Raw genomic sequence first — 10855 nt, 5'->3', positions numbered from 1 at the left:
CTTCAACAAAACCTAAAAAAACAACAAAGTTAGTGTTCCAAAGACTGCACAATGTTAAAAAAAAGATATTTGGTATAAAACATTGTCCATACAGTGATCTAAATGCCCAGGGCAATTATTTATTTTGTGTTCTGCTGTGTACATTTTCTAAAAGCATTCCTTGCAAAATTTGAGCTAAGGTGCAACATTGCAATTTATTTCTACCCTATGTGCAAGATAGAGAAAACATCTTTGGGATGATTGAAACAAATATGTTTTTTTTGTGTGTGTTTGGCTAGTAACGAACCCCTGTGGGATCAATAATGGAGGCTGTCAACAGATCTGTGTCCTCAGTCACCGAACAGACAATGATGGCCTAGGCTATCGCTGCAGGTGCAAGCTGGGATTTGATTTACATGATGATGGACGCCGCTGTGTTGGTAAGAAAATGTTAGCTTGATTCACTCATGTGTCGAACATTCTATGTTCTGGCAAGTATCATAACGGGCTTATATATAATACCGTAGTACAGAAACAGGTGATACCCTGCTGGTGTTTGGCCCAGTGACATTTTATTCTTAAAAGTCACTACAATACAGAATATGTGAAGCAAGTATATCATTTTCTAGTATGAGAGCTGAGCAGGTCATAGACCAGAGTCAACAAAATTGTTAAAGTTGTGATGGTATAGAAGAATAAGAGTCTTAAAATAAGTTCTAGTCTCATTCAGTTAGAGGTCCCCAAGGGTTGATAAAGCAAATATACAAAGCTGAATGTAGACATATAAATGGAGGCATGAGTCAGAAATAAGATACAAATAGAGGGAAAAGATTATAATGGATGAGGGGTACATAAAATACCAAAGCAAGATAAACATATAACTAACACACACACACACACACCCTAGCCCCCTCCCCCCCCCCCCCCCCCCCAAAAAAAGCTGTGTTTCAGATTTAGTAAAGGATTCAAAATTGAAACGATAAACCATGATCATCATCATCTTAAATAAGCTGCTGTGGAAAGAAGCAATGGGCAAACACATACAATTACAATTATTTATATAGCGCCAACATATTCTGCAGCGCTGTACAATAGGTAAAAAGATACAATCACAAAATCCAAACAAAACATGATTGAGATAGTGGCGCAGTACGTGAGGGTCCTGCCCAGATATGTAGAAACACCCAGGAAGCAGAGGACTTTTTAGAGTTTCTTGGCAGCTCAAGCGTAAAGCTGCACATTGTTTTATTTTGTAGATGTTAAATACGTTAGATGTGATGCTATTAAAAAAGAAGTCCCAGCTTCACACTTCCCCCAACCATTTTAAGTTCTTTGATTTTTATTCTGCAGCACAATCATAATCACAATCAACATACTTAAAAATCTAAAATAGACTTTTGTGGTTACAAATTAAAAAAACAAAAAATCGGTAGGTCAAAGTGGAGCAGTTCCCCTTGGAAGCCAATGCAATGGTTCTTCTCAGCTTGCTTTGAATTATTCTTGCTAAATAATCTACGTTGTCTTAATACCAGGAGTTGTTTGTGCATGTTGACAGCTAACCCTTCCATACTCTGAATGAACCCTATGCTTTGTGTCCTGCAGTGGTACAGAAATTTCTGCTTTTCTCCTCTCGGCTGGCAATCCGCGGAATACCATTTAACATTTCAACGCAGGAAGATGTCATCATTCCAATTACCGGAGTCCCCTCTCATTTTGTTGGAATAGATTTTGATGCTCAGGATAACAGCATTTATTATTCAGACACAGTCAAAGACATGATCTACAAGCAGAAAATAGACGGAACAGGTAAAAGCTGAATGTGTGAAGTTCATTTGATATTTAGATGTACTTACTTATTTATACATCAACATCTTTTCCTACATTTATCTATTTTACAGCAGTTTATAAATTAAAGGACTAATTTCCATGTTCTTGGGTTTCAGTACTGAATTTTCTGTGCGATAGGCTTTGCTATTTTTAAAAAAAAAAAAAATGTTTTTTATTATTATTATTAGTATTTATATAGCGCCAGTTAATTCTGCAGCGCTTTACAATATTATGAAAGGGGTAAAGTTACAATAAATGAGACAATTACACAGTGACACAGGAAAAATAGGTAGATGAGGGCCCTGCTCAAACAAGCTTACAGTCAGAGGAGGTGGGGTACAAATACACAACAGGGCAGCAAGGGTGACAGTAACCAAACAAGGTGGAAAAGTAGCAGAGTTGGAGGTGAGAGTGGAGTATGGCTCTTTTAGGAGAGCGAGAGACAGATTTGGATAAGTATAGATAAGTTACTCTAGGAGTCCATAAGCATTTCTGAACAGATATGTTTTGAGGGACTTCTTAAACAATTAAAGACTAGGGGAGAGTCTGATGGGGGTAGGCAAGCTATTCCAAAAGAAGGGAGCCACCCGTGAGAAGTTCTGCAAGCGCAAGTTAGCAGTAAGTGTGCGAGCAGCGGAAACGAGAAGGTCACTGGCAGAGCGGAGAAGCCAAGAATGGGCAGGTGACGGAGCTCCCTGTACCCCGGCTATGTACCTCCGCCAAGGGTCCGCTTCCTTGCTATGCCTGGATAGGAAGTTACAGTCCTTACAAGTACTTTCCCCGCTGCATCCTCCACCAGCTGCGATAAGCTGGCACAGGGATTAACCCTTTCTTCCCCCCAGTAACTGGACAAGAGCGAATTCTGGAGGTACAACACTGACAATCCTTTATTGGTACACACAGCTTTTATGCACAGACTCCCGCAAGGGGGTCTCCACTCTTTCAATACACTTTCCTTTCTCCCAGGCAGGAGAGGGGGATTGGTTACAGACAACCATCTCTCACTCTGGGAGATATCAACAGGACACAGTTACATACATTAAAACATCTTAAACAGGGCATATCTATTATATCTATTACACAGGGCATATCTGTGAATAAGGGAATACATGTAAGAAGGGCTAGAGTTGGTTAGAGCTGTATAGGTAAGGGTTAGTATTCTGAATTGACACCTATAGGATACAGGAAGCCAGTGAAGGATCGACAGACTGGCGAGGTATGGAAGGAGCGACGGGTGAGAAAGATCACCCTGGCAGCAGCATTCATTATCGATTGTAGTGGGGCAGTTCGGCTTTTGGGGAGACCAACTAGGAGAGAATTACAGTATTCCCTTCGAGATATTACCAGAGCATGAACAAGCTCCTTGGCAGCATCTTGCGAGAGAAAGAGGCGGATGTGGGCAATATTTTTAAGGTGGAATCGGCAGGTTTTAGCAACATACTGGATATGTGGTGCAAAAATGAGGCCAGGATCAAAGATAACATCAAGACAAAGAGCTTGCAAGGATGGACTGATGCAAGTCCCATCAACTTGCAGGGAAAGCTAAGGAGGAGGATCGGCATTATGAGTGGGAAAAATAAGAAGCTCAGTTTTAGAGAGATTGAGTTTCAGAAAGCGAGAGGACATCCAATCAGAGATTGAATAAAGGCAAGCAGTGAGGACGTTGCAAGACCGTGGGGGAAAGATCAAGGGAGGAGAGATATAACTGGGTCATCATACAGATGGTAGCAGAATCCAAAGGAATTATTGAGTTTGCCAAGAGAGGCAGTATAAAGAGAGAACAGAAGAGGACCAAGAACCGATCCTTGGGGGACTCCAACCGAGGCAGGGTGAGTGGAGGAGGTGTCATTGCAAAAGGAGAACGTTGGGAGAGATAGGAGAAAAACCACGAGAGGACAGTGTCACAGAGACCAAGTTTGGAGAAGGAGGACATGATCAACAGGGTCAAAGGCAGCAGAGAGGTGAAGAAGAATTAGTATGAAGTAGTGGCCTTTGGATTTAGGTCATTTATAACTCAGTAGAGTGGAGGGGGTGAAAGTCAGATTGAAGAGGATCGAGGAGGGAGTTGGAATTTAGGAAGTGAGTCATACGAGTAAAGACAAGTCTTTCTAGAAGTTTTGAGGAAAAAGGAAGCAGGGATATGGGACGATAGTTGGAAGGGGAAGACAGGCCTAGGGATGGCTTTTTTTAGGATGGGCAGGGCCGGATTAACATAGGGGCTTTTTTTTTTTTACCACACTACTCTTAGGTTTGCCACCTGACTGGTATTTTACTGGCACAGCCGGTATTTGAGGCTGCCTGGCCCTGCCGGTATTGCAGTAATACCAGCAATACAAATGAGAAAATAAATAGATTACTCTGCAATACCAGCACCGGCCAGTAGGGGTTACTGTGTGTGGAGAGAGGCAGGGATAGGAAGTTACAGCATATCCCTCCCTGCCTCTCTCTACTACTCACTGATCTTGGTGGAAGCAGCAACACAGCACAGAGTCCAGACAGCGATCTACAGCTCAGGTAAGTGAGGGATAGGGGGAAAGGCAGCAGGGACACATGGGGACACTGAGACACTAGGGGACACTGAGACACTAGGGGTCATATGGGGACACTGAGACACTAGGGGACATACGGGGACACTGAGACACTAGGGGACATACGGGGACACTGAGACACTAGGGGACACGGGGACACAGACACTTGGGACACTGGAAAACATGGGGACACTGACACTAGGGGACACTGAGACACTAGGGGACATATTTAGACACTAGGGGACACAGACACTAGGGGACACTGAGACACTAGGACATAGACACTGGGAGACCTGGGAACACTGAGACACTTGGGGACACTGGAAAACATGGGGACACTGAGACACTAGGGGACACTGGGACACATGGGAATGCTGAGACACATGGGGATGCTGTAAGACATAGGGACATTGGGAGACACTGAGACATTGGGACACAGAGACACTATGTCCCCATGTCTCCCAGTGTCTCCCATCCAGTGTCCCTAGTGTCTGTGTCCCATGTCTCTGTGTGCCTAGTGACCCCATGTGTCCCTATATGTCCCAGTGTCCTCATGTCTATGTCCACAACTGTCCCCATGTCTCCCAGTGTCCCCAAGTGTCTGTCTCCCAGCCAGTGTCCCCTAGTCTCCCAGTGTCTGTGTTCCCATGTCTCTGTGTCCCTAGTGTCTTAGTGTCCCCAAATGTTTCAGTGTCCCCATGTCTCCCAGTGTCTGTGTTCCTAGTGTCTCAGTGTGCCTAGTGTCCCCATGTCTCCCAGTGTCCCTATATGTCCCAGTGTCCCCATATCTATGTCCCAACTGTCCCCATGTCTCCCAGTGTCCCAAAGTGTCTGTCTCATAGCCAGTGCCCCTAGTCTCCCAGTGTCCCCTAGTCTCCCAGTGTCTGTGTTCCCATGTCTCTGTGTCCCTAGTGTCTTAGTGTCCCCATGTCTCCCAGTGTCTGTGTCCCTAGTGTCTCAGTCCCTAGTGTCTCAGTGTCCCCATTTCTCCCAGTTTTCCTAAATGTCTCTGTGTCCCCCTGTCTCCCAGTGTCCCCCTGTCTCCCAGTGTCCCCATGTCTCTGTGTCCCCATGTCTCTAGTGTCCCCGGGTCTCTAGTGTCCCCGGATCTCTGCATCCCCGGGTCTCACTGTGTCCCCAGTATCTAGTGACATGGGGACACACTGAGACATTGGGACACTGGGAGAAATGGGAACACAGACACTGGGAAACTAGGGGACTGGGCACATGGGGACACTGACACTGTGATACATAAGAACACTGAGACACTGGGTGATTTGCGAGACTGAGACACTGGGAGACAGGGAGACACTGGGAGCAATTCATCTATACAGCAGAATCAAACTGTGAGTAGTTTGTTGGTGATTTTACAGAATTTTCTCTGATGTCATTCCTTGTGATTTACATCATGTGATGTCATGCTTAACTAATTAATTATACAAATGATTAAGGCTGGTATTTTTTTTCCAAGAAAGGTGGCAACCTTAACTACTCTTCACATACTCTTGCTTAAGGGAGCACTATAGGGTCAGGAACACAATCATGTATTTCTGACCCTAGTATGTTAAAACCACCACCCTGGTCCCTTCTTGCCTCCCTAAATATAGTAAAATATTACTTGTATTCAAGTCTGCAGCTGCTGGCTCTGTGAACAGACTGTCTGCTGACATCATCAGAAGTGGCGGTCTGAGCAAATTACAATACTTCCCCATATGATTGGCTGAGACTGTAAACTAGGCAGATCAGGGGCAGAGCCAGCACAAGTCCAACATAGCTCTGGCCAATCAGCATCTCCTCATGAAGATAAATTGAATCAATGCATCTCTACGAGGAAAGTTCCGTGTCTGCATGCAGAGGGTCTGCATGCAGAGGGTGTTGTCCGTGTCTGCATGCAGAGGGTGGAGACACTGAATGGCAGAGCTGCACACTAGGCAGTACTGCCCCAGGAAGCACCTCTAGCAGCCATCTAAGGAGCGGCCAGTGGAGTTATTTTCTCTGAAAAGACAGTGTTTACTGCAAAAAGCTTTAATGGAATGATTCTACTTACCAGAACAAATACAATAAGCTGTAGTTGTTCTGGTGACTGTAGTGTCCCTTTAAGTTTGGAAGCTTAAGAGGGATGCATGGGAACAAAACCTGTGTGGACTGGCTGACAATAAAATTAGTTTAGATAATGCAGACGTTGGTCTCTCTAACACTGTGGCATGTCCCCTTTCTTCTTCACTCACTACATACACCTTTTCTCTGTCTCAGACTATATACCAGGAACTTCTGCCTGCTAGCAAGAAGGTAAGGAGACTAGTGGACCAGCGAGTGCTAGGGGACAGTCCTTAGAAAGCATGGAGTGAGCACATCATTAGATGCATTTATGTCAAGCTCAGGGTGCTGCCTGCATAGTATGCCCTTAGTTGGGCAGCCGGCATAAGTGACAGGCAGCCTGACATGCATTCATGCCAGGCTGGCCTTCCAATTCTTTGGACAAACATGCCCCCTTTTTGGGCATGTTCACCCCTTTTGGCAGGTCTGGTCACTTGATTCGCAGTGGCACACCCTTTTACCGCGCCCATTGATTTCCTGCTTCACTGGACACTGCTATTAGGGGATATGGATTTACTTGAAAGATAAAAGCATAAATTAGAGAGAGATTAGCATAGAGTATGTGTTTTCTTATAGCTGCATCCTATGAGTTTCCCTCCAACACCATCTCCATCAGATACATGACGCTTGGGAGGTATGACTGTTTTAGTGTTTTTGTTCGATAAGATTCCATAATTAGGCCCATCATAATTGTCAGCACCAGGCCCACTGTGCTCTTAATCCAGCCCTGAGGATGGGTACCACAGTAGCATGCTTAAGGGGAGCAGGGACAACACAAGATGAAAGAGAGCAGTTTAGGATGTGTGTTAAGGATGGTACAAGACAAGGAGAGAGAGATCTGATAAGGTGGGAAGGTACTGGACAAGAGGAGAGGAGAAGAAAAGCCACCTCCTGTTCTGTAGCTGGGGAGAAGGCCTGTAGGGTAGGGAAGGTACGGTCCATGTGAGGTTGCGAGAGGGTGGAGCAAAGGGGAGAGAATTTTTTCCTTAACTGTTCAATCTTGTCAGTGAAGTAGCATGCAATGCTATCTGTTGAAATGTCAGTTTGAGGGGTGGCTTGAGGTGGGCGAAGGAGAGAGTTGGAGGTATTAAAGAGACGCCTGGGATTGCGTGAGCATGAACTAACAAGAGAAGAAAAGTAGGATTGTTTAGCAATGGTTAGGGCTGTGCTATATGAACACAAGAATTTATAAGGGAGGAAGTCTGACAAGGTGCTGAACTTTCTCCAGCAGCGTTCAGCTTCAATGGGAGCATCTCTGCAGGTAGCGGGTTGATTTAGTGTGCCAAGGTTGGAGGCGCGTCTTCCTTGAGGTTCATCTTTGGAGCGGGGGCTGCAGCGTCCAGAGCAGAGGTGAGGGTAGCATTATATGAGGAGATAGCCAGAGAGGGACAGGAGAAAGTGGGGATGAATGAGAGTTTGGAATGGAGATCAGCTGAGAGTTGCTGGAGGTCAAGAGAATTCAGGTTCCTACTGAGTTGAAGGGGGTTAGGGTGAAGCTGTTGGGTAAGGGGGCTTTCAAGAACAAATGATACAAGGTTGTGATCTGAGAGAGGAAATGGAATGTGGAGCTTAGAGATAGTGCATGCATTAAAAAAAATAGTATCAAGGGTATTGCCAGCTACATGTGTGGGAGTATTAGCCCACTTTAATAGACTAAGGGAGGAGGTAATAGAAAGGAGTTTGGAAGCTACTGAGGTCAGGGTGGGTTGATGGGAATGTTGAAATTCCCAAGAATTAGGGAAGAGATATTACTTGAGAGGAAGTAGGGAAGCCAAGCAGAGAAATGGTCAAGGAACAGACTAGGGCAACCAGGGGGCGACAGATAACAGCTATGTTAGTAGAGATGGGTTTGAACAGATGAATCAAGTGAATTTCAAAGCTGGAGAAAGATAGGGAATGGGGGGGTGGGCAACATTTTAAAGTAGCAGTGCGGTGATAGCAGAAATCCTACACCACTACCTTTACTACCCTCTTTTGGGTTGTGGGTAAAGTGAAGACCACCAAAGGATAGTGAGGCAGGGGTAGCAGTATCAAAGGGAGAGAGACATGTTTCTGTTAGCGCAAGTAGGTTTAGGGAGTATGAGATAAATAGGTCATGGATGGAAGTTGATTTAACGGTGCTGCACACAGAGCGTGCATTTCAGAGGGCAGTTTTAAAGAAGGAATTGTAGTGAGAATTACATGGATTGGATATTAGATTGTTGTGGTTTGTGGTGTTAGCACCAGGTGGCTTAGTAGAGAAGGGATTAGGGTTTGGAGAGATATCACCAGCTGTCAGGAGCAATAGGATGGAAAGGAAGAGAAGGTGGGAGTAAGATTTAATGTTTGGGGTGAGAGCTTGTATTAAGAGGATTCAGAAGGGGGTTGTGGAGAGAGGCTAGATAGATATGAGTAAAGTGCATGTGATGAATACAGAGATGAGGGAAGTAGGGAGAGAGCAATGAAGATGGTGGAACAGGTAAGTGAAACGATAGAGAGATTTTAATAATGAGGTAAGTGAGGGAAAAAGTGAAAAAATAGTAGGGAGAACATTATTAGGAGAATAGGTGCTGTGTTTTAAAGATAAGGAGAATTGAGCTCATTTATATTCAATTTATTATCCTTTTTAATTTGTTCTTTCCTAAATAACAGGTTTACTATCTAGGGCTGGAATCCTTCTTAGGCATGTTAAGAGAACACATATTTAGAGTTACCTTGTGTAAGATTAAATATTTCATATTTTGCTGTGAATTATTTTAATGCTTTGAATGAAAATATGTTTGTGGCGAGCAGGACTCTCAAAACATACATTGCTTTGTTTTTGTATATAAAACTAAAGTGTGGATTATCTGGAATCCCAAGTGAATTCAACGGGAATCTCATGTTTTAGGCTAAAATAGATGAACGTGAAACATAACTGTTTTGGAGAATATTTCAGATTAGCTGCTTTGACTTAACTTTACTTTAAATGAACTTTGAATTCCCGACAATGCACACTGCAGTGAATAGCCCTGTTTGTTTTATTTTGCCTTAACTGAGTGTGTCTACTGCTTTGGTATTTTGATATAATATAACCATGATAATAATGAAAATGATAACAGGTTCTAAAAGTCTGACAAATATAACACAGCATTACTGCACTGTGTGTTTCATAACGTGTATTGCATGCAAACAGTTTCAGTTTGTTCAGTTGTGGTGGCAGTAATGATTTGGCAATAACTTCTGTTCAGTCTCGTGCCTGACTTGGCAATGTTTTACCCCATGCCTGGGCATCTCACGAGCCTGAGAACAACCCAGGTTTGGGTAGGAACATGCCGAGTCAATAACAAGACTGAATAATAATCACTTCTAAAACGAACAGGGTTCACTAATGTGAGAATTCAAAGTTAATTGCAATTTTAAATCTAAGAAAAGAGTAGCCAAACTCAAAGCATAGATGTCTTGGATAATTTTTTCCATTTTTGCTATTTTGACCATCAATTTGAAATTCACTTTGAATTCTCACTTTAGTGAATAACTCTGCTAGACTAAAATATCTTATTGTTATTTGCTTATTATCGGACCTGCAAGTGGGGATGTCCATGTTAAGTCTTTATACTGAGTGCACCAGTATGCCATCGGTCTATATAACCTTACACCATGGGGCCAATATACTGCAGCCAGCATTGTAGCATTGTCAGATTTTCAGTGAAAGTGAAGGGGTGTGAAGGCTTGCAGAGCTGGACATTTCATTGCTGATATCGGAACATTATAAATAAGTCGTGTGCGATGTCATCAGAGTTTCACATCTTACAGATTGGCTCTTCCGAAGGTTAGACGTTGTTGATTCTGCATTTTAATTTCTTTTTCTATATAGTGGCATGATTTATGTTATCCTAACTATGCTGATATTGGATTTTAGTGATTGATATGTATAAAAATTCAATTAGTAGAAAATAAGAAAATATTTCCTGTAGTCTGATAAAACTATCAGAGTCATACACCCCATTTAAGATAAAGTTTTCTTTGAAGAACATGGAATGTCCGCGGGAGTCTCTCACAGTGTTTCCCACTAAGATGTTCATTAACAATATGTACTTTGCACAATTTCACTCACTGAAATGAAAGAGAAGAGATTTCATACTCGGTACCAGGGTTTCTGATTACAGAGAGAGGGAATTTAAAATATATTTCACAGCACTGCGGCCCATCAAAAACAGAAATTCAGACACATCAAAAGTAGACAGAAATGGTCACAAATAGTAATCACAAATCAATGATTTATAGATCCCAAATGATATGGCAGAACATTGGATTACATCTAAATCATGTAAAATTCAGGAATACAATCATATAAGACTGGGTTCTAAACACTTCTACGGGGGGACCCCCATTTTAAGATACCTGTATAAGCTAACACCTACCATCTAGCCAGAAACACTTTCATATGGATTTTATAATTTACA

The 10855-nt window shown here is 43.1% G+C and overlaps 1 protein-coding gene across 1 annotated transcript in view; it reads left to right on the top strand.

The window, feature by feature from the left end:
• LRP2 (LDL receptor related protein 2) overlaps positions 1–10855 on the top strand; it is a 176142-nt gene that overhangs the window by 61614 nt on the left and 103673 nt on the right. The window contains exons 15-16 of the mRNA XM_063429700.1: positions 279–419; positions 1582–1785. Coding sequence (XP_063285770.1) covers positions 279–419; positions 1582–1785 — 345 coding nt within the window. The remainder of the gene's footprint in view (positions 1–278; positions 420–1581; positions 1786–10855) is intronic.

The sequence above is a fragment of the Pelobates fuscus genome, chromosome 8, assembly GCF_036172605.1.
Source record: "Pelobates fuscus isolate aPelFus1 chromosome 8, aPelFus1.pri, whole genome shotgun sequence".
NCBI classification, from domain to species: domain Eukaryota; kingdom Metazoa; phylum Chordata; class Amphibia; order Anura; family Pelobatidae; genus Pelobates; species Pelobates fuscus.
The sequence above is the reverse complement of the archived record's forward strand: the minus strand, read 5'-3'. Positions and strand labels throughout refer to the sequence as shown.